The following is a 27,715-nucleotide window of genomic DNA, read 5'->3' on the forward strand; positions in this document are numbered from 1 at the left end:
AGGAATGCCAGCTGATGGCACAGGAATCCCACCCCCCAACTAAAACCCAGGTATCACCCCATGGTAAGAAGCCTTTCACCCACCACTGCCACCAGAGCATACTGGGAGGTGAGGAAGGGACCCAGCACCACCCCACACTGCTGCGCTGAGGAGGTGACACCAGCTGGGGGGCAGCAGCTAAACTGGGACCAAGGCAGACAAGGTGGGGACACTGCCTGGGGGCTACCTGCAGACACCCTGAGATGCAGCCAGGTTTAATTGCTGGCTATTAATTAGTTTTAAGTCCAGAGCCACTCCCATCCATCTACACAGGTGTAGAGCACAAACAGCGACCAAAATTAGCAAGTTACCAAAATTAGCAACTAGGTGGTTTATGGTGCATAAGAGCATGTAATCAATAATCAAAGTGGTATGAAAAAGCACTCAAAATTTGATACATGGAACTTCTTAACCTGGCTCTGCTGCTGGCAAAAATACACCCTGGTGACAGGCACATACCAACTCCTGCTCTGAGAAAACTGCAACTTACTGAGTCACAGGTGGAGTTTCTGAGAGCAAATGCATATTCAGGGCATATTCACCTTCTAGAGAGGCACAACTGCTTCTCTTTAGACCAAGTGTTCACTTACAGAGAGTTCAAAAATGAACTAAATCTAGTCTTGCTCCTGTTCTTACTTGGTGTTTATTTCTGCTAAACATAATTCTAGTTTTGGTAACACTGTGGACTTTATTCTAAGTAATGTACTAGGTTGGATTTACCAAGTGTGCATAATAAAGAGGGGATATATGATGCTTATGCCAGAAAGAAGGAGAAAGGTTGATGTCAGTGAGAGCAGGTGGGATGGTTCTGCAGGACTCTGAGCTGGGCTTGTGGCTGAACACACCCACACTGTGTCCACCTGCACACAGGGGAGTCTGCCCAACACCCAGCCACCCCTGGCACCCTTCTCCAGGCTTTTATTCCTGGATCTGCTGGGTACCATGAGCTCAGTGCAACCCCTGTGCCTTTTATAAAGGATTTGACACGGCTTGTCCAGTCCACTTAGCAAATCAGTGGTGAAATGAGGGTTAGAAAACAGGCCACGAGATTTGGGTTCCCACCCACCGGCCCACGCTGCCTCGCAAACACTCAAAGTGTTCTCATTTGTAATTCCAAGGTAAATAAAGATGCCTCTGAGCCTCAGCCCACTAAAGCTGCCCTAGAAACCCCTGTCTGATAAGAAATGCTTGCAAAGAGCAGCTCACCTTCAATCAGCTGGAAGAGCTGGGTCCCCCCGATGCTCTCAGTGACCTCGCTCTTGCGGGACACCTTCCGGTACCGGATCTTGTAGCCAGTGATCTGCCCACTGTGTGTTCCTGCAGGAGGAGGCTGCCAGTGCAGCATGATGCTCTGTGGGAGGCAGAAGGTCACTGCAAAGTCATCTCCTGTCATGCAGCAAGAGAAACTACTCTAGTGCTACCACTTTGTGAAAGACAAGAGCAAAAGGTGCGTGCAGGAAACGCTGCATTTCCAGGTGGTGAAGCCCAGGGTGTGTGCACAGAACCTGTGACCCAGCACCAGCCCAGCTCACACATGGGCCTATCCAGGTTCACCTCAAAGTGCTTCAACCCCGAGACCTTCTGATTCCGATTTCACAAATGGCCCCTTGGGCTTCCCTTTCATTTTCTTCAGGTTATTTACTTGAGGATCTCTCTGGTATTTTCTCTACACACCACCTGAACTGCACTGTACGTGCAGGGAGTTCTTTATATTTACTCATACAGGCAGTAGAAGAAGGTGTTTGGAAAAGAGTTTAGAAAACCAGGACAAAAGGCTTTTTAAAACATCTCCAATCATAATCACTAAAGCCATAATGGCTAAGTATAGAATCTTCTTGCCCAGGACACTATGAACACGTGTATGTGTGCACACACTGTAAAAAACAGCTCATCAAGAAGAACACATTTAAGCTCTGGTGCTTCTGGCTGTTGAGCCTGATTAAACCTCCTTCATAATTAGCCTCTGTGCTTTGCTCCATTGTCACTGTCTTCACTGTTCTGTACAACCCACAGCTGGGTTGGGGTTCTCATGTTTCAAGGGATTTCAGAGATGGTCTTGTTGGGCAAGTCATACACCAAGAGCTGAAAAGCAGCATCGTAGAAAGAAGACCTGAAACTTCAGTCAACCTAAGACCCACCCACCCTTTCTTGACTCACTGCCAACAGGAAATTCCCCACATCTTACCTTGGAATTCCGTACCTCCAGCGTTAGATTCTGTGGTGGAGCACTGGGGACTAGAAACATTAAAGGAATTACAACTGCAGCATTTCCATATTCTCTATCAAATCCCTGCATACACAGCTACTCTCTGTGAGACTACAAACCTTCCTGCTTTAAGACACTATATAAAGTAACTACAAAATCCTCCCAGAGGTACTTTGCAGTGTCTGGCTTTGGAGTTTCACATATTTTCATCACAAAGAACAAACTTCACTTCTTATTCAGGCCTTTATTTATCACAGGCATCTAAATAAAAAGTGTCTTATATTAAAAAATACCTCCCATAAACTCTGAGAAAAAAACACTAGTGAAAGTGATTTTCAGTACTTTTCAAAATCAAGCCTTTCATTTGCATGCTGGATGATGGGAACCCACCTTTAAAATTCTAGGCATGTTTTTTGTTATCCTGACTTTCTGTAACAGGAAAACCTCACAGGCAACAGTCTCTGTGTCCCTGACCAGCTGAGGTGCATCACAAAGACAGTTTCTGCTTTTAAGCCTCCACCCTTTGTCAGTTCTTTACCAGCTGTAGCAACTTGCTGGTCATGTCAATGCAAGTCCATTAGACAAGAAGGCTATGTAAGAGAGAACCCAAGGGCAAGGAAAGCTCCTCACAGCACTTCAGCCTCACAACTGTTATCTCAAAGGCAGAGATAAGGGTTCAGTGGCAGGAAGGTGAGGCTCCAGCAAAGAACAAGGACAGGAAAGTAGCACAACAGGACTTAAGATTGTTCTGGCCTGAATAATGTGTTTTCCCAATAACTCACACCAGCCACAACAATACCTAAGAAAACACTCCTGAGTGTATGAAGTGAAAGTAGCACTTTGATAAGTGAAAGGTACACTGGGGTGTGCTTAAATAAATACCCCCTCCCACTGTCCCACAACAGACATGGAGTCAACTGGGATTTGTTTTTCCTTTTCCCCATCTGAGCTAAGTCTGGAATCACTAGAGTGAGGGATTAAGTGCTTTAAAAAGCAATACAGGTAAAGAGGAGGAAATGAAGTGAACCTTTTGTCAGTGTGTTTATTTTACATAGTTGGTGCCTTAAAAAAACCTTTGAAAAAGTCATGGGTTTCACAAGGAGTGATTAATTATTAATGGCTATATTGCAGGCTTGGCAAGAGAAGGACAATCAGCAGGACCCAGGATACATGCATGTAAATACATCCATAGACACATCTCACCATGGTCACAGTTCCTTTTGTGTCAAATTAAGCTTTGACTCAGATTAAGAACCAGGCCAACAGATCCAGTGGATTTCCTACAGGCTGACACCCCAATGGCAACAGGAAAGGCAGAGCCCAGTTGGGTTTGGTGCAGAACAAGCACCCAGGCCCAAGGATCACAAGGTGATGGTTCAGAGAGACTGCAAGGACAGGGTGGTCAGGGAAGTGCATCCCTCCCTGCATCAGGCTGGGATGCAGGGATCATATCCCCAGTTGCAGGACATGATTGCTTCCCATCAATCAGGCAGACCATAAGAAGAGCAGAAATCCCTGTAAGCAGCACAAACCCCTTGATTCAAACTGTAATACCTGAAGAGCTGTGCTGCAACAAACCACCATAACACCCTTAGACTAGGAGCAAACACCCAGATAAAAATGCAAAAGCTTGTTAAATAGGAGCTAAAGGAAGCTCAGAGTGAAATCCCTGCAGGAAACAAGGAGATTGCTTAAAGACACCATGGGAAGGAAACACATGGAGAAAATGTGCCTCTTTCATCCAGAGAGATGAGACTGAAGAGAAGAGCACAGCAGAGTTAAGCAGCAGGGCTATAAGACTGTAAGAAGCAAGACAACATCCTTCAGCAACCTGTGTGAAACACTTCTCTGTAGGTTCAATGGGAAAACGTAAATTGGGCCAGAATGAGCTTCAGGAAAACTTGAAAATGATGTTACAACTACTAATCTCATCTTCAAACAAATAGGGAACTGGAAGCCCTCGAAGGAAACTCTGCAGTTACCAGATGCTCAGGCTATGGCAGAAAAAGAGAAAAATAAGGCCACACAACTAACATTTGTGCTGAGTGGGAGAAAGAGGAGGGGGTTCCATGACATCTTGTACAAGGAAGGGACCTGCAGGAGCTCTCCACCTGAAATCTCAATCTAAGGGATTATGGAAGAGCAAGATAGAACAACCAGCAGCCTGTTCCCAGGCTGAGATGCCATCTACCTGGGATTCTCAAGGAACTTGGGAACAAAACAGGAGCATGACTTAGAAAAGGCTGTAACCATCACAAGTTGCCTTGGTACTGGGAGATGGGAAATTTGATGCCAGTAAGAAGGGATTCTGCTGGAGAAACTTCTGGGAACTTCCAGTAATAAGTCAGAAATCTGTACTAGGCCAATACACTGGGGCTCTAATAAAGCATGACATTCACATATCCATGGAGGAATAATAAAGTGTTTCTCATTTTGAAAGGGAAATCCTGCATCACAAACCTGCTGGAGAGTCCCTAAGAAATGAAGCAACTCGGCCCATCTGGAGCACTGTGTCCAGTGCTGGAGACCCCAGAGTAGGAAGGACATGAGGCTGTTGGAGACAGTCCAGAGGAGACTGCAAAAAGATGACCTGATGGCTGGAGCAGCTCTGCTCTGGAGACAGGCTGGGAGAGGTGGGGTGTTCAGCCTGGAGAAGAGAAGGCTCCAGGGAGACCTTAGAGCAGCTTCCAGTGCCTGAAGGGGCTCCAGGAAAGCTGGGGAGGGACTTGGGACAAGGGCAGGGAGGGAGAGGACAAGGGGGAAGGGATGAAAACTGGAAGAGGGAGATTGAGGTGAGACATGAGGAGGGAATTCTGGAGCGTGTGGGTGGTGAGAGCCTGTCCCAGGTTGCCCAGGGAAGCTGTGGCTGCCCCATCCCTGGCAGTGTTGAAGGGCAGGTTGGATGGGGCTTGGAGCAGCCTGGGCTGCTGGGAGGTGTCCCTGCCCATGCAGGGGGTTGGATCTGGATGATCTTTAAGGTCCCTATGACAGAAGAGAATTCTTGCCTGAATTAACAACTGGTTAAAAGAAAAGAGAAGGTAGGAAGGTACGTGGTGGGAGATGACCTGTGGAGCTCCACAGGGTATGTGCCAAGACCCCTGTAGCTCAACACATTCATAAGTGATGAAGGAGGATGAGCAGCAAGGTGACAACTGTTAGACTGATGGTGAAGAACTGCAGAAAGTCCTCAGGACATTTTGTGCCTGGATGTTGAAGGGACCAATGAAATTCTTGGTAGATAAAGCAACACACATGAACAAAGTGATCCTGACTATATGCAAAATGATGGTTCTATAAGCAGCCCAATTCCACCAAGATCAGTCTACCTCAAAAATGTCACCTCAGGTCTCAGAACAAGCCAAAAATTCAGTCCAGAAAAGGGCACTGAAAGTTGAAACAGCTTCCCCAGAAATGGCCAATCATTTCTGTGACTTGGGAATGTGGAAAACAGACAAAAAGGGGTGATTTTTCACAGAAAATTTAGTGGTGGGATCTTTGTTCACTTGATGTTGCGGATGATAAAAGGTGACATGTTAAAGAGGGTTTGACAGGGTTACTGAGTTAGTAAATGCACAGAGACCACTGCCAAGTGCCCCAGAAACAAAGTTCTGGACACAGAATCCGGAACAATATTCTGCTCATCTCTTCTGCTTTTGGTCACTCCTGGAGAGAGGATTCCAGGCTGGGAATGTTTTTGGTCTGGCTGTTCTTCTCGACAATTAACCTTCTGCATAAAAAATGAGCTACCTTAACTCTGATCATTCTCCAATTGTGCATGTGTCTCTATTTGCTCACCTTGACTACTTAGTATCTGTGCTGGACTCCAAGAAACATGCAACATTCTCCCATATGAGCACAACTAAAACTGAAGAGCTCCAAGAGCAAAAATCTGCTCGTATGTAAAAATATTAGAGAGACTAAAAAAGAATTTGGAGTTGTTGCCTTCACTATGATTGTGCTACTGTCCATTCTTAATACTTTGTAAGACTCAATAACCCATGAAATAAACTACTGATGTGGAAATGAAGGACACCTTTGTTTTGTAATCAGAACACCAGCTGCTTCTGCAGGTACAGTAATTTTCCTTCACCCAATTTGAAAACCCTCCAGGGGAACTTTCACTATGTCTGGCCAGAAGGAACAACCACATTATTAAGAAAACAGGGCAACAATGAACAAAAGCTGGAGAAGTCTGGTTAAAAATTCACTTAAAGGAAATTACCAGATAATCTCTGAAAAGAAAAACAAGAAGAAAGGGCTGGAGTGGAGCAGCTTACCATCTGACAAGGTTCGTACCACAACGTCCTGGGTGGAGACTCCAGGCCCGTGTTTGTTGTAGGCCACCACTCGGAAGCTGTACTCAGTGTACTTCTTTAATCCACTGATGGTGTAGGAGAGTCCTCCCACATCAACATCCTGTTCATAAGGAACCAGACACACAAGCCAAGGTCAGAATCAGGTCTGCAGCTGTTCCCAAATGTGCCTTTCAGCACAGTATTCAATTCACAAGCAGGAGCGACACCTTTCCTGCAGCACCTGCAGATCAAACCTACAGGTCCTACAAAGCCAGGACTCAAAGATGCCAACAGTAAGAGAAAATTCTGACTATCCAATCTGAATCATAACATGGACATTGGTGCTGTAAATTAAAAAGGATCTGGCAAACTTATTATTACTAAATTACTCTCAATAGTGGGATGCAGAAGCAGGGAAGGTATTTTACCTGAGGAATACAACTTTCATATTGAAAATGTGTGTCAGATATGTTTTTTTAAAAGCTAACCAAAATATTCTTCCCTTTGTTTTTTTTTAAAGCTGGACTCATAGCCATGTGCCATGGGAAACTAAGTGACTGGGATTAATCCTCCCAAAGTTGTGACTATTCCCAGGTGGCAACCTATATTTGTATGGAACATTCTGGATCCTTCCACTGGGTTCGTAAGAAATTTAATCCATTAGACACTCATCACTACCAAAATACCAACCACTGGGTCAAAGAACTCGAGAAGTAAGAACAGGTCAGTTTAAGGATGATGCTAAACTCAATAATTAGCCACTTCACTAAAATAAAACCAGCTGACCTATTACAACTAGATGAGCATCCTTGGCACGATGCGAACCATGACTGTTACCGGATGATCAAGCTTTCATTTGGGCTTGCCTCTTCTGATAAGATGGACATCCCCAAAGCTACACGATGCTGATGAACACCTAAATAAGCCATCCCATAAAACACTGCTTTAATTCAAAGATATAGCACACTTCATGCTGGATTTTTCATTTTAAATATTTCTGTATTTTAGGCTAACGGATTCCATTAGAAAAATGAACACAAAGTGTGTCTGGAAATGAAAGGTAAAAGCATCATGAAGTAACAAAATGCTGTTGTGTGTCCTGCAAGAAAAGCCAGGCTCTGTACCTGTTCAGTGTCCTGCCCCTTCTCCATGTAATACAGCTTGTAGTTCTGGATCTCCCCATTGCCAGACAGCGGCGTCTCCCAGGTGATGGTGACAGAGGTGGGCGAAGGGGCGTAGGCTCGGATGTTGGGTGCTGGGCCAGGAAGCTGAACTGAAAGGTAAGCATGGAACTCTGCTCGTCACCAAGGCTAAGCACAACATTTGCCAGACCCAAGTGTTCTGGAGTCACCTTCACAAAGCAGCAGTTCCAGTTACAAGATCAGTATTTTTGCGTATTTCAGGATTTCACATGGATTCCTTAGTGGAGGCAAAGGTGGCACAAAAGGTATGCACGAGATCCTGCTCCTTGGGTCAGACTCCTCATATCCCAAGTGATCTGAACAAACCCCAGACACCCACATTTTCTTAAAAACTTTCCTTTTTTTCCTCTTCCAATTAACGCCAATTTTAAAGTATTTATTTTACACCAGGAACTTTAGAAATGTTAACAAGGAATGTCTTATCAGCTCTTCTTAAGGCTGAGAATAAACCACGCAAGCATGGCCACCTGGGAACTTGGAAAACCATTTTGAAACCATGGTCTGCATGTGCAACTTTGAACTTCTTCTGGAAAAGGTCAAGAAGGGGGGAAAACAACAATAACATCAATGCCAAGGTGAAACCTCCAACTCTTCCCAGCTTACCCTCTGGCTGAGTTGCCACCTTCAGAGGTGTGGAGCTTTCTCCAGGGCCGTGCTTGTTCTGAGCCACCACTCGAAAGACATAAACTGTTTCTGGCATCAGGTTTTGGATCATCACTTGTGTCTCTCCAGCACGACTTGTATTTTCAACACGTTCCCTTTGGGAAACAAAAGGTTTGGGCACAGAAACAAGCCTTGGTTACTAAGAGGGTTTTGGAGGGGTAAAGAAAGATGTATCCTGTTTGAACCTTATGTGTTAATGATGTGGTTATTTATGCTGCACAACATCACAATAATATGTTAAATCACTGGTGACAAACAGCTTCTGATATTGGAACTTCTCTTTGGAAAAAAAACGCACTGAAGACTAAATTATACTCGACATCACAGAATTCTAAGGAGTTTCTCTGTTATTCTTGCCTCAGCAGGCAATAATTCAAAGTGACAGTTTATCCCACTACTCTGAAGCCAGAAGAAGAAATATTTAAGCAGCGCACAGAGTCTGGAGAGATTTAAGGCATTTTTTGTTAATATTGTGAGGCTGCTTTTTGTGTGTCTTTCAAAGGAGCTGTCTGAATGCCTTCTGCCTCCAAACATGACTTAGTTCCTCCCTAATATTTAGATTTGTGCAGGACATCCAGGGGCTGTGTCTCACCCCCCACCAGGCCAGCAGCTGTTACCACACAAGCAGTGGAGCCACCAACAGGCCCCGTCTGCCCGTGTCTCACTGCTCTCCCCAGCCCCACGCGCCGGGACATTCTGCCCCAGGTTTTCTGGGAAGCAGGACCATGAGAAGAGCTTCTCTCAGCCCAGGGTGAGGAGGCTCATCCCTGGCACCACTGAGGATACAGCCCCGGGATACGGGGCCCCCAGGTTGACTGCGAGAGCCCAAAGGAAAGGCACAGTGTGGGAAGGAGCCGTTCTGTTCAGCTCAGGAAAAACGCCGACGTTTTGCAAGCTGAGAGGTGTTCAGCCTGGAGAAGAGAAGGCTCCTGGGAGACCTTGGAGCACCTTCCAGTGTCTGAAGGGGCTCCAGGAAAGCTGGGGAGGGACTTGGGACAAGGGCAGGGAGGGAGAGGACAAGGGAGAAGGGATGAAAACTGGAAGAGGGAGATTGAGGTGAGACATGAGAAGGGAATTGTGGAGTGTGAGGGTGGTGAGAGCCTGGCCCAGGTTGCCCAGGGAAGCTGTGGCTGCCCCATCCCTGGCAGTGTTGAAGGGCAGGTTGGATGGGGCTTGGAGCAACCTGGGCTGGTGGGAGGTGTCCCTGCCCATGCAGGGGGTTGGATCTAGATGAGCTTTAAGGTCCCTTCTAATCCCAACCATTCTATGAAAGCTGTGACCCAGTGGGGAGAAGACCTTAGGGTCCTGAGGCATGGGGGTAAGTTACTCCCCTCACACCTCCCGCTCCTGGAGGAACCTGCTCCTCCCCTTTGGAAGCACAGGCTTGCACCAGACACAGTGCAGGAATCTCCACTGGGTCTTACCAAACTCAGGACTGAGGGGAAGATTAAAAGATTAATAATCAACCAAGTGCAGCCTTCCCTCCCAACACAGTGCTGGGGGCTTAGAAACCCTCACTGTGTGAGGTGCCAACACCCACACCTGTCCTGCCCTGAGGGACCTGCCTGTGCCCTGCACACCCAAACACCAGCAGTTACAAAAGAAGAGATCACAAACTTCCCCACTGAGAAAACAAAGGGAAAATGTGACAGCTTTGAATAAAATTCCTTCCCTTTTGTCTGCCACTTTGTTTCGCTCTACAGTAGAGGGCAGACGATTCTCATCCCAGTGATTAGCTGCTTTTAAATCATTTTTAATGCAGGAGCCCAGGCAGAATGATTCCAGTCCCTCCTTTCCTACCTTCCACCCATTATGCTTTAGTTTCTTTCACTCTCTGTGAAGCCAAAATCCTAATTTTTAATTTGCTTCTTTTCAAATCAGCTACTACAGTTGAATTAGCACAATTTGGTTGCAAACATTTTGAAATCCCTGTTGATTTCTACACTGTGTCTATATGACACTGAATCTACAGAGGAAAACAATACCCTTCCTGTAACTAAAGAATGTTTTCTAGAATATTCTCCTTCATGAAAGCTGAGCTAAAATGGCATTGCATGAACAGCTTGATTGATTTCAGACTTTTAAAAAATATCCATCATGGAATGAACAGCATCATTATAGCATATTAGAATTTAAAATGTTTACAAAAGATTTGTACAGTGTATTTTTTTGCAGGAAAGAAGCTGACAGAGACACAAGAGATGCTTAAAAAAATATCCTGCCCACCACAGAATGAAACTGGGGGGCAGGGGAAAAGATAAATATTTTCCCTCAACAACTTTTCCAATTCTAGCTAGTGCAAAATGTTTGCTGGAAAACACATTCTGAAATGGATGGTTTTCTTTAAAATGTGTCTTAGATACAATGATGGTGTTTGAAAACCCAGAATAAGTGCCAACTGATTCCCAGCTGTGGAATAACACTCGTCTCCCATTGACATGCAAAGTGCATTGCATTTTCTGCCTCAAGTGTAAATGCACTCACTGATTTTCTCCAGAAGAAGAAAAAAATAATCAGCAATCCCAGGTTATTATTTAAAATTGCCAAAAAAAAATCAAATTATTTTCATGGCATGACAACATTTCTCAAAAACCAGACAGCCCCGTCACAGGACTGCAATTTTCAGTAATAACTAGGAACTGTGCAGTCCCTCACACAACAGTATGTTAAAAATATGTTGAGATTAATCTAATTAAGTGTCACATGAATCTCTCAGTTATGCCCTTTCTTAGGGAGCCTTGGGCAGCTCTGACGAGCTCTGGTGTGTTTAGGTAGGCATAAGAGGTAACGAACCAGATGGTCTGGATGAGTAACTGTATTACCCCACAGAACAGGATGGCTATTCTCCCTCATTCCAGTTTAATCCCCAATTAAAGAGCTTTGTAAACGACAGTTAAGGTTTAAAACAGCTATCAGGTGCCTAAGGGAAAAATCTTATGGTTCAAAACCAGAAACAAGTGTTGATCTGGAAACGTGAAGCTTAAAGTTACACTTGATACAAGAAACAACCTCCAGGGGATTATTCAGAAGTGAGTATTGTCAGTACCAGCCGTGTCAGCTGCAGAGCCTGGCAGGGAGCTCAGAGAGACATTTTGACAGTGTGATTACACACAATTAAACTCCATTTTCTGTATTTGAAGCACGCTACATTGAGCTGGGAGTTTGGTATTACTGGAGTATCTCACACGTGCTATTTACCACCTTCTACCTGCAAATGGACTGTCTATTATTTTGTCCAAATCTTGAAAGTCTGCAGTTCTGCTGGAGTGCTTGTCTGAAGTTGCACAGAACTAAGCCTTCCCTTCCCTCCAAAGCCCCCAACACATTGGAATGTTCAGAACCTTTCAGGGGAGCTGCCTTCCACGTGGAATACAAGGGTGAACTCATCTATAAAGAAGACAGTAATTTTTATCTCATCAGGCTATTTGAGTTCTTGCAGAGCTGTGACAATAAAGCCATGAGACACCAACTCCATAGGCAATTCCCTCTGACATCATCAAGCCGATGTGAAGACGTGTGGCCTGAGGAAAGTCACAGCTGGGGACGTTCTGTAGCCTGCGAAACAAGCAGCCTCTGTCACAGCTGATGTCCAGGCTTTGAAACACTTCTATTCCATGGACAGATGCAGTTTCTCTGTTCAAAGAGCAACAGATCTTCATTTCCATTCCCAGCAGACACTACACACCGTCAGAAGCAGCTTTAATCCTTTCAGGAGTGGTACAAGCAACCGCTACAACTTTGGCAGCCTTTGCATTTTTCCTGTAATAATTCCTTGTTTTCTGCTGCTTACAAATCTGTAACATCCAACTCGGGGGCCAACATGTTTCTGCAAGCAGCGAGTTTAAAACATGAACCACATAATTTCTCTGGGACAGGACCAGCTGAAGCTGTTGGTGGCACAAGGCTGACATGGGGCACAGGAAAAGCAGGAGTGCCCCATGATTACAGGGAGGGGGTGGAACCACATTCCAATCATCTTGCAATCCTCTGAATAAGTTCAAAGGGCAGAGTTAAGGAGCACCTGACCATGTTGTGTGTGTCTCCTTTTACTGAACAGATAAAAAGAAAAGGAATGTAAACAGGGAGCTGATGCCTCAGGAGCTGCTCACACCTTGGGCACTGCAGATGTCACAGGACAAAGATGACTTTCTACGGTGCCTTCAAGATGGTTTAGAGATGTCAGAATATCTTCCTAACCTGTTCCATGTTGGTTTTTTCATTTTTCACAAGCCCGACTTAAGAGGTAAATAAATCCAAGAGTTTGGTCAGTGCTCAAATACGAGCAGGAAAGAGACAATGCTCAGGTTACTAAAGGGATCCAGTAACATGCCCTGAAAATGGTACATGTAGGCAAAAAGATAATGGTCTGAGGAGATGGTGCATCTGCACTTCAAACCACAGCAAAGATGGATGATCATGTATAATTCAAGGACTGCAAAGTGATCATTTAAGCAGTGATTTCTGATGCTAAAGAAGAAGGGAGGGTTGCACATCCCAGCTGCACTGCAACGTTTTCTGACTGCTTAGGTGGATGTGACACCCTCCTCCATTTCTTCACTCAGTAACCAAGCTACAGGGCCACAAGGCTCAACTAACTGGTCAAAGCACACCATGGAACATGGCAACGGTAGAAAAGAACTCTCTTCTTTCCTTTTTTAAAAATTGTGTTGTTCTCCTTCTCTAAGTCCAGGCAGGATCTCCCTATTTTCATACCAAGGGGGGAAAGGTGCAATCCCAACTGTCTTTATGAGGCATAACAGAAAAGCTGCCAAAAAGCAAAGCAGTGGTGATGTTGAGAAAATAGCATGTGGTAATAAAAGGCTTTCAGAGCCTACTTTGAACCCTGAGCCAGAAGGACACTTACATAAAGATTTCACTGAAGTCAGTGAAACCACGTGCTCACCCTCAAGCACCAGCTGAAGAACTCTGCTGTGTCAACTTTGCATGGACTGCCTGAACCCCAGCCCAGGGGTTGCTGGGCAAGAACTGGAGACAGCAGTTTCCTCAGTTATTCACCACACACGATGAGCTGCCTCTTTGTTCTGCACATGCTTTCTTGGCCCAAGAGGAGTATCTTCTAGATTTCTATAGTCTCGTATGTAGTGAAAGGGGAGGTGTTTGGTTTCCTCAAAGCAAGAGCTGGTAGAGGGAAAGGCATGAAGGTGTCTCCAGCAAATAAAAACTCAGCAGGTAGAGGTGTTACAACCAGGAACATGATGGAGCTGAGGCCAAAAACAAGGATGGCTGGCAAGATCCCACCACTTTTCCTGTCTCACTTAAAACATCTCCAGTAAGAATGACTATTACCAAAGTAAGAAAAAGCAGGAGAAAACCAATGTTTGTGAAGCAAAGCAACTTTTACTAATTGCCTCAAATAATCGTCATGAGCCTGGACAAGATGTCTGTCCAGAGAATTGAGAAAGCTTCACCTAAAGCAGCAGCATGTTTTATATTCTCTTCTAATTACTTCCTTAGCTTTGTCTCACTCTGTAGTCAGTTATGTAGACAGATCATTTTCTCCTGAGTAATAAATCTGATAAGCAAGCCAATTTGCAATTAATTAAGCATTGCTCAAAACGATGGTTAGTTCCAGCTTCTTCAGACTCATCACAACAATTGGAAACTAATTCTGGGCAGCAGAGCCCATCAGGAAGAAAAATGGGTAGATTGAACTAAAACATTGGATAGCAGGGGAAAAAACTCATCAGTGCTTCATATTAATGAAATTTCTATTCCCAGGGATTACCAGGAGAGAATCCATGTTTAACCAACACCCACCACATGGTTCTCTCTAGAATCAGACTACATGTAGTGTTTTGAATCCTGAAGTGACTGCTCACGCTCAATAACATATGGATTATCTGGAAGATGTTTCTGTGCCACTGTGGATGGCACTGATAGCAGTGTCAGCGTTTGTGAAGAGGTGTTACAGCCTGTGCTTGCTCTTGGTTTCTAAGCAGTCTGCTAAAAGCAGGTAGCAACTGTTTGCAGTCAATCAAACCCATGCACAAGCACTGTCCCTAAGGATCTGTAGATGCAGCAACAAAGCAGGAAGAGTGTCCTCCTGTAATCAGGGTGTAGGAGGGAAGGAAACGCAACCCTTCTCTGTCCCTGAAGCCTGGAAGACTTTAAGCATGAAAAGACTTCAGGTTTCCAGTGTTTCAAAGCAAAGCTTGCACGCAGAAGAGCACGTTTGACACAGTGAGATCTTTACCTGTTTATACCTTCCCTGGTGTAGAAGATTGAGTAGGTGAGGTTGTCCCCTTGAGGGTCTGACACAGGCGTCCGCCACGTCAGCCGGATGAAGCGCGTGGAGACCAGGGTGGCCACAACGTCCCGGGGGGCTGAGGGCAGTGGTCCTGTTGTAGCTGGTGCTAGATGGTCATTAGTGGCACTGGTCAGTGAAGTGGGAGGCAATGTTGGGATGGCAACATCTTGGCATGTGCAAACATTGGGGAACATGAAGGGCAAACATCACCACGGTTTAAAAAAAAAAAAAAAAAAAAAAAAGAAAAAACAGGGGGGGAGGAAAAAAACACAAAAGAAATAAACAAAACCACGATGGGAAACAAAGGAAAATGAACACACACAAAAAAGGCCATTAAACTGAAGGCCAACATGCAGGCAAAGGTAACTACTGAAAACTAATGGGAAATAGTAAAGGACACGTCACTGTTGAGCAAGCAGAGCAGGTCTCCACTGGGATGGAAGTGGCACGGGAAAGGGAAGGGTGAAAACTGAGCATCAAATATGACCTCTGAAGAAGACATGCCAGTGGCAAACAAGACTTTAATTTCTTTGTAAACCAGATGTGATACCAAACATTTAACAAGAAAAAGCCCCAACTTGTAGTATTTATTCAAAAAGACACCCAGACCCAAGGTTCTACTTTATCTCATTAACATGCAGAATTACTTTTGACTATTCCCAGTCATAAAAAGCCACAAACTGCACAAAACCCACGTAGGAAATGCAAACTCATCCAGGTTGTGCCAGCACAGACTGAGGTCAGTGCACAGGGTAACTGCCTTCTGAGCTGGTGGGTCCTGCTGCTGCCAGGGGTCAGACGTGGTGACCATCTTGGCATGGCAGTTGCAAGAGAGATTTTCTAACTTTCACTAAACTTGTTGTTTTCTCTCCATCAGTGCTTTTCCTCCCTCTCATAACATACATGACATCACCTTACACAGACCCCATAAACAACTCCTGCTTCACATGATACAAAGGCTTTACAAACTTTTGGGAGTAGGTCATGTCCATCTTCCTGCATTACCACTCTAAAGCCAGGATAAATCTCCGGGATTATTGCGTTAGAAGGTTGGCAAGTTAACAGCACAAGCTGTAATGGACAAATAGCTGTTCTCCAAATCCTATTAAAGCAATCCAGCCAGTAAATCTAACAGTAATATTCTGAGCAGCTGGACCCCAATTACCACAGAGCAGTACAGGAAGCACAACTAGTAACAAAACCCTAAAGCTCAGGATACCCTGATTTTTTTTGGATTCTTAACTACTTACCAAGCTTACACCACCCAGTGACATTTTCCAAACAGAAAGCCATGAGGGTAAATACTTTTATTCACTTATTAATTACAGAAACTAACTAAAATGGCTCAGTGTCCCCAGAGAGACTCCAGGCCTAGTACAGCTCTTGCTGAGAGCTGCAGCACCTCCACATAACGTACAATCAGAACACGCTGACTTGTGTCTCCAAAACCAGGGGGAAAACTGCACACAAACCACCTGACTCACCCAGGAAACATCATCTGAACAACTAAACCTTCAGGCAGACACACTGGCAAGGTCTCAGTTGCACTGGGAAGTTGGTCACCAGCAACAACCTGATTTTAAGGTCTAAAAAACCTTGTCAACCAAAGCATCATCTCACATGAAGGTCTTGAACTGGCAGGACTTGTGTCCTCATTTCTACTTCTTAGGCAACTACTTATCATGGTGGAAGAAGAAAACCATTTGCTTTTATCATATTTACACAATGTAACACAAGCATTTGAGCCCCTGAGTCACTTGCACACAACACCAGAAAGACAAGGGTGTATTTCTTGAGACCAGATACCCCCAGAAACGAGGTCCAGCTCCAAGGGGACAATGTCCTCCCTCCCTCCCTCCCCACATGCTGCTGTATCTGCTACCACTCCATGGCATCTTCCACCTTCCCTCACTCATGTTTCATCTGGAAAAGTGTCACTTCCCCAACACTTACTGGTGTAAATACAATCACCAATTTCAGTACATTTCACTTACATGTTTCTTCTTGATTACATGCTAAAATTAAAGACTTTTTACATCAATATTTTTATCTTTACAGGACTCTGCAAGACTCCCAGAGCCATGAGTATTTTGATACTGAAAATACAGATCACAGAAAGACAACTATACAAGGATCCCTTCTTAATGATCCTTTTCACACTGTAACAGCCACAGATCACAATTAAGTTATCTCCAGCACCCTGCTCCCAATCAATAGACTCCACCATTAATTCCACATTCATTGCAAAATCTAAACTATTTTTATGTTCCCATAATTAGGTTTCTTATAGAAATGCACCATGTTTTACTTCTTTTGCACTCAGCCAGGGCCCTGGTGCCCTCAGGGTTGCCCATGTTGTTGCAGTCTGGTGTTTCATGACCAGGCTTCCCCCCTGGATGGCACAGTTCCAAGAGGCAACACCAGGGTGTTGGGGCAGAAAAGGTTCTAGATAAAGTTATCAGCCCTTACAGCTACTGCTAGAAGCTTCCTCCTACCCAAACCACCACCACAACTCAGAGCAGCACACACTGCTGTGACACCAGTGCTGGATGGCCCAGCAGGAGAGATGACCATTTGCTCTTTGTAAATAAAGTCCAGAGATTTGATAGTCAGTGGCATCGTTAGCTGAAATGACCTTCAAATGGAAGAATTTAAGATCCTGAAGAAACTGAGGAAGGTATTTGGCATAAGCAAGACACTGAGCTGACCTGAGCATGGCCACAGGACACGTGTCAATCTGTGGCCAGCTCCCTTTACAGGCAGTTGAGATCAGGACAAGCCACTCACAACCCCAGAATGATCCACCTTCCTACGTGCAAGAAGACAAATTGGCATGGCAGAAAGCTGGCTGAACAGGAGCTCCTGGCAAAATGGAGACCAAAATGGCTTGACAAGCAAAATACAGAAACACCCTTTGGAAATGCAGAGATGGAATGAGCAAAGCCAAATCTGGACTGGATGGTGGGACCTGTGCAGAGCTGGCTGGTCCCACAGGCTCCCAGTGGCCTGGGGTGAGGAATAACTGGCAGCGTTGGGAATGAGGGACAGTGCCCAGGGCTTGGATCTGGGATGGAGAAGGTGGCATATCTGATCAGGGACCTGGATGGTGGGACAGAGCATCTGTAGCAGGTTTGCAGGTTCTGCCAGACTGAGAGGAGCAGCAGATACACTGGAAGAGAGGGGGACCTGCCAGCCTGGAGATGTGGGCTGGTGGGAACCTCTGAGTTCAACACTGACACATGGAGCCCTGCATCAGGGTCAGGGGATCTTCCCAACTATCACCTCTCTGCTGGAAATTGTGCCAGCTCAATATCCCTGCTCACCCCAGGTAGGCTTCTCCTGTGTCTAATTTGAGCTCTCTTGGACTGGAGCCTTCCCCTTCTTTACTCCTTCCACATTGTGTTGCCTCTGAGGAACAAGGTACAGAACTTTGCAAAACACCTCCCTGGTACCTGTGGCTTTCAGCATCTTTCCCAGAGTGCCTGCCTGGCTTCCATGTGGCTGCAAATCTTCACATTTCTGTTCACTTTACACTTCAACTGAATATTTTCTCCTTGCAAAGAGCTTTAATTTCTTAGCCTTTTATTAGCTAATTACATTAATAATATTATTTAGAATCATGAAACAGTTTGAGAAATAATCTGTAGGGAAGCTGGTATTTGAAAAAAGAAAAAAGTGTTTTACAGCTGCACCAGCCAAATGCCTTCTGAAGTAGCATCTTCTAAAGTAGCATCTTCTGAAGCAGCATCTTCTGAACCATTCTGGTGAACCCTTTGATTGATTCACAGTGATTAAAACTGCTTTACATACAAAGTGTTTCCAGTTTTTAACTTTTAAAAGTTCAAACCCTTCCTAGCCAGCACAACAGGAGGTTGCTGCTTCAATACAGAACTTCCTTCCAGCCACCATTTATTTCAGTTGTGCATTTTAATTCCAGGAAAACTGAAGGAGATTAATTTCTGCCGGATGAACTCACAAAGAACAAAACTCCAAAGCACAGGCTCACAGTGCCACCCTCCAGCACAGCAGTTGTCCTGTTAGAGCTCGAAATGCAAACCACGTCTCTTCCATCACCTTATCTTAACTTTGGTTTCTCATCTGTGTAATATTGCCAGGTGCTCTGCTTCAAATGCCACATTCTTGACACAAAAGCTACATCTCACCTATCTCTAAAAATATTTACCTTTAGTTAAAATGTAATACAATTTTTTGTTTCAAAATAATTACATTGGAATAAAATGAAAATGATTCCCCTGATAATTTTTTTAAATTCATCTGCTTAATCTAAAACACATCCCACATACTCATGTATTTGTCTAATGAAAAAGATCCACCTTTTACTTAAGTGATCTGCACACAGCACTTGAGGAACCTGCAGGCATCAAGATGAAGAGTCTGGGAGAGCTGCCAACATTTCCTAAACCAACAGCATCCCAGTTTTGTCCTCGTGCAAGACTCAAACCCAGAAATATTCCTTCTGACAGCATTATAGGTAGAGCAGGCAAACACACAAAAAAACCTACTGGCATCTGAAAAATAAACTGTGAACCAAAGAAAAGCACAAAGGACATGTAAATTGTACAAGTGAGGGAAGCAATGAATAGGCAAGGAAACTCTCCCCTGGAAAATGGCAATTAAATACCAGCTTGGTGGCAGTTTGGTGCTGTTGAGAGCTGTGGAATGGGTTCAGAAAACTGGGTTATTTCCTTCCCTTTTCCCCCATTCTTCTGCAAATTGCCCAGAGTGCCATTCCAAGCTGATTTGTACACAGCCCTGTAAGGAGACTGCTCAGCAGTGCAGAGCTCTGCTAATGAGTAATTACACTAAAATTAGTTTGAATGCCAATAAGGGAGCAGGTTTATTACTTCAAGCTTTGAAGCAGGGTGTAACAAGTACCACACACAACAAGCCTCGTCTTTCTAACATGAATTTCATCACTTTCTAAAAAGTAACTACACTCTGGAATACTCTTTGCAGGCCTCTTCCTACACACTTCCACATTAGAGCTCATTAAAAACTACGTGTCTTCAGCAAGTGACGTGCTAAGAACATGCCAAAATCATGACACTGCTGCTTGCCAGACACACAGCCAACAGATTCATCTTCTCAGCTGCTGCTGATGTGTCAGTTTTTCTCAGCTGTGTTTTTCTAAGGGATGAAGAAAAAGTCCTTGCTCCGTTTGGCATCGCACAAAGGCTGCACAGCTGAGATCCAGCCTCTTGTCTGATGGGAAAGAAACCTTTCAGCAGCCCAACTGACCTAAAATGAGTGACTCCTCCAGCAGTGGCTCCACTGCAGCCACGGGCTGAGCTGGGGAGACGGAGGTTAAAGAAACGTTGCTCAGAGGATACATTAAAAACTGTCGCCAGGCAATTTCCATTCTGGATCAATAGACAAGGAAAGCTGGTTGATTTATCTGTCTGCATCTAACCGAGTTAAAAGCTAATGAAAAAAAGTTAAAAACAAAGCAAAATATTTCAAGCAGTCCCTTTGCTGCTTCACACGGTGATTTTTCTCATGGGCCACAGAACAGTGCCCAAGCTACTCAACAAACAGAGATACTGTTCACCTGCTGCAACGTGGTGGTTGCAGGGCAGCCAGCAATCCACCAGCAGGGTGAGGTAGGCAGGAAAATGGGAAAGGAACTCAACTTTCCACTAGGAATTATTTTTACCCACAGCACATGTACTTTATATGGGATTCCAAGACACAGTGTTGTGCTTTGAGCTGCCCAGACACAACACCAAGACACCCCAACACAAATCCCACGGACCCGGGTAAGAGAAGATTCCTCCTTCTCCTCCCTCCCTCCAGACCTGTGTTTTGCAAACTGTGAGGTTCCCAGCTCTTTCTGCTGCATGGAATGAAGACATGGGACACAGGTCTGGACTGCCAACTGCTCCCATCGGAGCACACAAACACCCACAAGGAGCTGAACTCAACAACAACCATCAAGGTTTATCAGAACTCAAATCCCTCACTGGGACAACTCTTATTTCCCCAACAGGCTGGTAAAGTCTAAGAGGCAAGAGCTATGGGTGTGTCCACCAGTTTGACACATCCATGTGACTTCCACCTGCTCCTGGAGTCATTCCCGGGGACAGGAAAACAGAGGAGGGGAACTTGTGTCTGTGGTGCCATCCTGTCATCAGTGTTTCAGGATGCTGATGGGATCTTTCAAAAACAACCCTGTCAAACACGCCACACCTGAAAACCAGTCACTGAACTGCTTTATTTGTTAGTTAATTATTAGAAATATTTTCCATATTGTCCAGCCCCTCCGGTTTAGATTTCCTCTTTCCTCCCGTGGCACATTATTGGCATGTTCTTGGTTTCCTCCTGCTTTGGGCAATAACGTCCCAGTTATACCACGGGATATGTGACAGAAAGGAAAAGCAGAACAGGAATGTTATCTGCTTTCAGCTTTGCTGCTGTTATATGAATGGCTTGGGATGAGTCCAATTCCCTTGGTCACCTGACGTGTATGAGGAACATGCCACTGCTACAACCCACCTCATGGAGTATTGAAATGTATGAACTACCAGCACATTCAACTTTTACTTTTAACAGATAAAACTTTCCTCAATAAATAATCCTGTTCAAATCAACTGTCATTTAACTGATCCTAAAAAAGTACCGAAGACTTTCAAATGTTTTCCTTTCTTTCACCTAATGCACCATTTGCTCAGATTTGAGCTTTACTGGATGGTATCACTTCTACTGCCTTGAAGCAGAAGGATTTAGCTTTGATCAGGTCTAAGAGGCTGTGATGCTTCAAAGAGTCCTAGTAAAAAAACCATTGATTTTCCTTTTTACACTTTCCCTAATTGCATTTTAAAACCCCACTGCAGGATCTGGTTGCAATGCAATAAGTATAAAATAATAACATGAGGAAGTTGCAACCCAACTATCCTTTCATAATTTGGGTTATCTTGGTTTTTTGGTGTGTGTGTCCCCAGGTTTTTACCCATATCAAATTGCTGTTCTTCTTCAAATGCTTAATTAAATACATTTATGACAGAAGTGACACCATCTTGTTATTCCTAACAGCCCCCTGCGTGACACCATAATCCAAGAAAAACAGGTTAACTGGCCCCAAGTTCTTCCAGGACAAATGGCCACCCTGCTCAAGTTGGTACTTTGTCTTAGTACATCAAGTTATAATAACTGAATTACTTTCTTCCCTCGCAAAAATTAAAAGACTCCTATTCTGCTAAGAGTTGCTTCCATGCAACACTGAAAAGGTGAATAAACAGACAAGGACAAAAGACTGTATTCAAATAATTTCTGCTGTATATAATGAACACCCATGTCCTGAATCTCCTGGGGATCCTAGTGACCACCACCAGCACCCCCGTGTACCTGGTGTGAGACCCAGATCCATGTCTGCTTGATGTGACTGGAACAGGACAACAAAATTTAGTATTTCAGCAAAAATCCAAATTTCTATCAGTAGTTGCACTTCAAATTGTGCTTCATGAGGTCATTTAAGCTGCAGAACCTTGAGTGCAATTCTGCCAGGTAAGGAAATCTGTCAGGAACTGAAAACACAGGAGAACATTCAGACCAACACCTACAAGACAGCACAGCTGTGGCCAGCTGGACGTTAAACCCACTAACCTTGGAATCACTTCAGCAATTCCAATGGCACAAATCATTCAGGATCATTCCTCCATCCGCTGAGGAACCACCCCCACCAGGGCTGCCCCACACCTGCACCACTGTGGAACCCTCCTCTGTCACATGTCAGGCCAGGGACATCAGGCTCACAAATTAGAAGACACAGTTTTTATGTTTTCTATTGCATTTTCTCCATTATTTGCTGTGAGTAACCGAAACTCCATCTGCAACGCTAAGCATGGTACAGAAACGGCATTTGGTACCAAAACTGACAGAAAAACAGCAGAATCTTTGATAATGAGATGTTTGCAGTCACATATTTTCATCAAGATGTTCACATGGCAGCAGGACCTTCGTGTCTCTTTGCTTCACCACCCTACCTGGCCAGAGGAACCTCCAAGGTGCCAGCAACTTTCAACCCTAAGCGCTTTTCCACGCATACTGACTTCATTAATCCAACACTTAACTTCTAGAGTATTTCACCTCTTTTGACTTTAATAAAGCCATCAATGACTGACAGAAAAATGAGGTGAGGCTGCCTGGGAATTCCTCCTGCTAAACTGCTGAACAGGAGGTTTTCCCCTCTCCCACTTGCCCTCAGATGTGGCACAACTGGCTGTACTTCCATATGGACACACAAAAAGCTCCGTATTGGCTTTTCAGCCCAGAGCCCATTCACCTCTTTTGTCCCCCCCAAAAAAAGGGCAGAGAGCTTTCTGTGCAGGCTGCAAGAGCACTGAAAGGGTATGAAAGACTCCAGAACTGTCAGAGGAGAACCAGTTGGTGGACCAAGCCAGGCTGAGGAGCACCCACCTCTCCCTGGAGCATCTCCCATCCCACCTTGGGAGATGACTGTTCACCTGGACCTATGGGGAAGCCATTTCAAGGAGCTAAACCTGGACATCATTATCCTCCTCTTTTCAGTGCTACAAAACTTTCTGCTGCTTTACCATCCTGAATCAACAAACTCCTTTTACACACAAGCTTTCCCTCAATCATCTCAACAAGGTAGAGAGCTGAGAAGAACCAACCCTGAATGAACCTTGCCTCTAGCAGACTTAAAAACCACAATGTGACCCCCATTCTGAGGAAAAGACCCTCCCCCAAACATCAGCAACACTCATTTTCTCCATAAAGTGAAAGGGAGATGCTTCCTTGCTCATTTCTCTGTGCTAACACTTTTTTGCCTCAAGCAGACTAGCAAAATGCTTGCCTTTTTTTTAATTGCCTGAGATTAATTTACATTACCACTGGGAATGAGGACTATTATTTACTCTTCAGTCAATGCACACTACTTGCAAAAAGCTCAGAAAAAAGACATAAAAGCAAATTCCTGACTAATATGGTTTTTAAGCATTCATTCAGCTCGATGTTCTAATGTAAAATGGACACAGAATACATGGGGACTATATAAATACACTGATAAACACATTCTGCCCATGAACCTGTTTTTTAAAGGAACTCATAAAATCTGTGGTGATAAAGAACACTCCTCCCAGTTTCATTTCACAATGCAATGCTTTGGTGTAGAGGAAACAATCTGGGTTTTTTCCTGTCTCATAAAACAACCCTGAAAAAGGTGTGCCAGAGAAAACTGAGGCATCCCAGGCAGCAGTGGGAAGGCAGCCCCTCCTGCAGCCCCCTGAGCAGGAACCTCACAGCTCAGCTCAGATACCAGAGTTCCAGGGGGGGATGGAAAGAAAAACCAGCCCTGCCTGCAGTTTGCTCACAGGACTCACACTATAAAAAAAGAAGGAAAGAAGCCAAACATCTCTCTAGCTATCCCTGTGGACTTTAAAACTCACCATTTTAAAACAGCTTTTGTTATTGGAAAGAAATTCAAACCGTAACTGCATTTAGCAAAATGATGAATGTAACAATCTTAACATTCCATAATGAGTATTTAATATTTGAAAAATACCTCATTTTTCTTTTAACAACCAGTCCTTCAGAAAGGAGGGTGAAAAACCCTAAATAGAACACACATATGAACCCAAGGCAGTAAAAATGCATCTGAATGCACCAACAGACTGCTGAACAGGAGGTTTTCCCCTCTCCCACTTGCCCTCAGATGTGGCACAACTGGCTGTACTTCCATATGGACACACAAAAAGCTCCGTATTGGCTTTTCAGCCCAGAGCCCATTCACCTCTTTTGTCCCCCCCAAAAAAAGGGCAGAGAGCTTTCTGTGCAGGCTGCAAGAGCACTGAAAGGGTATGAAAGACTCCAGAACTGTCAGAGGAGAACCAGTTGGTGGACCAAGCCAGGCTGAGGAGCACCCACCTCTCCCTGGAGCATCTCCCATCCCACCTTGGGAGATGACTGTTCACCTGGACCTATGGGGAAGCCATTTCAAGGAGCTAAACCTGGACATCATTATCCTCCTCTTTTCAGTGCTACAAAACTTTCTGCTGCTTTACCATCCTGAATCAACAAACTCCTTTTACACACAAGCTTTCCCTCAATCATCTCAACAAGGTAGAGAGCTGAGAAGAACCAACCCTGAATGAACCTTGCCTCTAGCAGACTTAAAAACCACAATGTGACCCCCATTCTGAGGAAAAGACCCTCCCCCAAACATCAGCAACACTCATTTTCTCCATAAAGTGAAAGGGAGATGCTTCCTTGCTCATTTCTCTGTGCTAACACTTTTTTGCCTCAAGCAGACTAGCAAAATGCTTGCCTTTTTTTTAATTGCCTGAGATTAATTTACATTACCACTGGGAATGAGGACTATTATTTACTCTTCAGTCAATGCACACTACTTGCAAAAAGCTCAGAAAAAAGACATAAAAGCAAATTCCTGACTAATATGGTTTTTAAGCATTCATTCAGCTCGATGTTCTAATGTAAAATGGACACAGAATACATGGGGACTATATAAATACACTGATAAACACATTCTGCCCATGAACCTGTTTTTTAAAGGAACTCATAAAATCTGTGGTGATAAAGAACACTCCTCCCAGTTTCATTTCACAATGCAATGCTTTGGTGTAGAGGAAACAATCTGGGTTTTTTCCTGTCTCATAAAACAACCCTGAAAAAGGTGTGCCAGAGAAAACTGAGGCATCCCAGGCAGCAGTGGGAAGGCAGCCCCTCCTGCAGCCCCCTGAGCAGGAACCTCACAGCTCAGCTCAGATACCAGAGTTCCAGGGGGGGATGGAAAGAAAAACCAGCCCTGCCTGCAGTTTGCTCACAGGACTCACACTATAAAAAAAGAAGGAAAGAAGCCAAACATCTCTCTAGCTATCCCTGTGGACTTTAAAACTCACCATTTTAAAACAGCTTTTGTTATTGGAAAGAAATTCAAACCGTAACTGCATTTAGCAAAATGATGAATGTAACAATCTTAACATTCCATAATGAGTATTTAATATTTGAAAAATACCTCATTTTTCTTTTAACAACCAGTCCTTCAGAAAGGAGGGTGAAAAACCCTAAATAGAACACACATATGAACCCAAGGCAGTAAAAATGCATCTGAATGCACCAACAGAGCCCTGCACAGGTTCCCCTCTTCATGTAAATATTCAGAAATTGAACTCTTATGCAAAATAAAAATCTCTCAAGAACAGCAGAGCCTGCAACAAAGTGCTGTAATTTGCCTTGAATAATAACAGGAAAGCAATAATTTTCTTTCAAAACCAAATGTGCTCCATTTGAGCAAAGCTCTTGATTAAATAGTTCCTAATAGAAACACCGTGTGTTTTGGGAAGTGTTGGTTTTCACAGCAGCCATTTGCATATTTGAAGAGTTAGGCAAGACTGCTCCTCAGTCTGGAGCTGGGGACTCTGCCAACCACCCGCTCCATCCCCTGGAGCAAGCACAGCACTTCCCACGCCTTCATTTCCATCTCACCTCCCCTGGTTTTTGTGGTGCTGTTGGGTTCTCCCTCCCTGTTTGCACACCCAAGGCAGCAGGGCCACCAGTGCTGTCTGTTCTGCCACTGCTACCAATAATTAACAATTACTTAAACCACTGCTGGGACGGCAGAGCAGCACCAGTATCATAGTTGGTAGGGCCAGGCTAGGCAGGAATGGGCTGGGTTGGCAGGGACCTTCAAGATCATCCAGATCCAACCCCCTGCATGGGCAGGGACACCTCCCACCAGCCCAGGTTGCTCCAAGCAGAATACATGGGGACTATATAAATACACTGATAAACACATTCTGCCCATGAACCTGTTTTTTAAAGGAACTCATAAAATCTGTGGTGATAAAGAACACTCCTCCCAGTTTCATTTCACAATGCAATGCTTTGGTGTAGAGGAAACAATCTGGGTTTTTTCCTGTCTCATAAAACAACCCTGAAAAAGGTGTGCCAGAGAAAACTGAGGCATCCCAGGCAGCAGTGGGAAGGCAGCCCCTCCTGCAGCCCCCTGAGCAGGAACCTCACAGCTCAGCTCAGATACCAGAGTTCCAGGGGGGGATGGAAAGAAAAACCAGCCCTGCCTGCAGTTTGCTCACAGGACTCACACTATAAAAAAAGAAGGAAAGAAGCCAAACATCTCTCTAGCTATCCCTGTGGACTTTAAAACTCACCATTTTAAAACAGCTTTTGTTATTGGAAAGAAATTCAAACCGTAACTGCATTTAGCAAAATGATGAATGTAACAATCTTAACATTCCATAATGAGTATTTAATATTTGAAAAATACCTCATTTTTCTTTTAACAACCAGTCCTTCAGAAAGGAGGGTGAAAAACCCTAAATAGAACACACATATGAACCCAAGGCAGTAAAAATGCATCTGAATGCACCAACAGAGCCCTGCACAGGTTCCCCTCTTCATGTAAATATTCAGAAATTGAACTCTTATGCAAAATAAAAATCTCTCAAGAACAGCAGAGCCTGCAACAAAGTGCTGTAATTTGCCTTGAATAATAACAGGAAAGCAATAATTTTCTTTCAAAACCAAATGTGCTCCATTTGAGCAAAGCTCTTGATTAAATAGTTCCTAATAGAAACACCGTGTGTTTTGGGAAGTGTTGGTTTTCACAGCAGCCATTTGCATATTTGAAGAGTTAGGCAAGACTGCTCCTCAGTCTGGAGCTGGGGACTCTGCCAACCACCCGCTCCATCCCCTGGAGCAAGCACAGCACTTCCCACGCCTTCATTTCCATCTCACCTCCCCTGGTTTTTGTGGTGCTGTTGGGTTCTCCCTCCCTGTTTGCACACCCAAGGCAGCAGGGCCACCAGTGCTGTCTGTTCTGCCACTGCTACCAATAATTAACAATTACTTAAACCACTGCTGGGATGGCAGAGCAGCACCAGTATCATAGTTGGTAGGGCCAGGCTAGGCAGGAATGGGCTGGGTTGGCAGGGACCTTCAAGATCATCCAGATCCAACCCCCTGCATGGGCAGGGACACCTCCCACCAGCCCAGGTTGCTCCAAGTCCCATCCAACCTGCCCTTCAAC

General features: G+C 44.5%; 1 protein-coding gene across 2 annotated transcripts in view; it reads right to left on the bottom strand.

Annotated features, from left to right (window-relative positions):
* Positions 1-27,715, bottom strand: part of NEO1 (neogenin 1) — a 149,642-nt gene that overhangs the window by 34,733 nt on the left and 87,194 nt on the right. For both annotated transcript variants that reach the window (XM_010005894.1, XM_010005895.1), the window contains exons 7-12: positions 14,620-14,839; positions 8,346-8,500; positions 7,665-7,813; positions 6,523-6,661; positions 2,225-2,274; positions 1,246-1,390 (exon numbers count right to left, since the gene is read on the bottom strand). In XM_010005894.1, the coding sequence (XP_010004196.1) occupies positions 1,246-1,390; positions 2,225-2,274; positions 6,523-6,661; positions 7,665-7,813; positions 8,346-8,500; positions 14,620-14,839 (858 nt within the window). The remainder of the gene's footprint in view (positions 1-1,245; positions 1,391-2,224; positions 2,275-6,522; positions 6,662-7,664; positions 7,814-8,345; positions 8,501-14,619; positions 14,840-27,715) is intronic.

Source organism: Chaetura pelagica, unplaced genomic scaffold (genome assembly GCF_000747805.2).
Source record: "Chaetura pelagica isolate M959 unplaced genomic scaffold, ChaPel_1.0 scaffold369, whole genome shotgun sequence".
Classification (NCBI taxonomy): Eukaryota; Metazoa; Chordata; class Aves; order Apodiformes; family Apodidae; genus Chaetura; species Chaetura pelagica.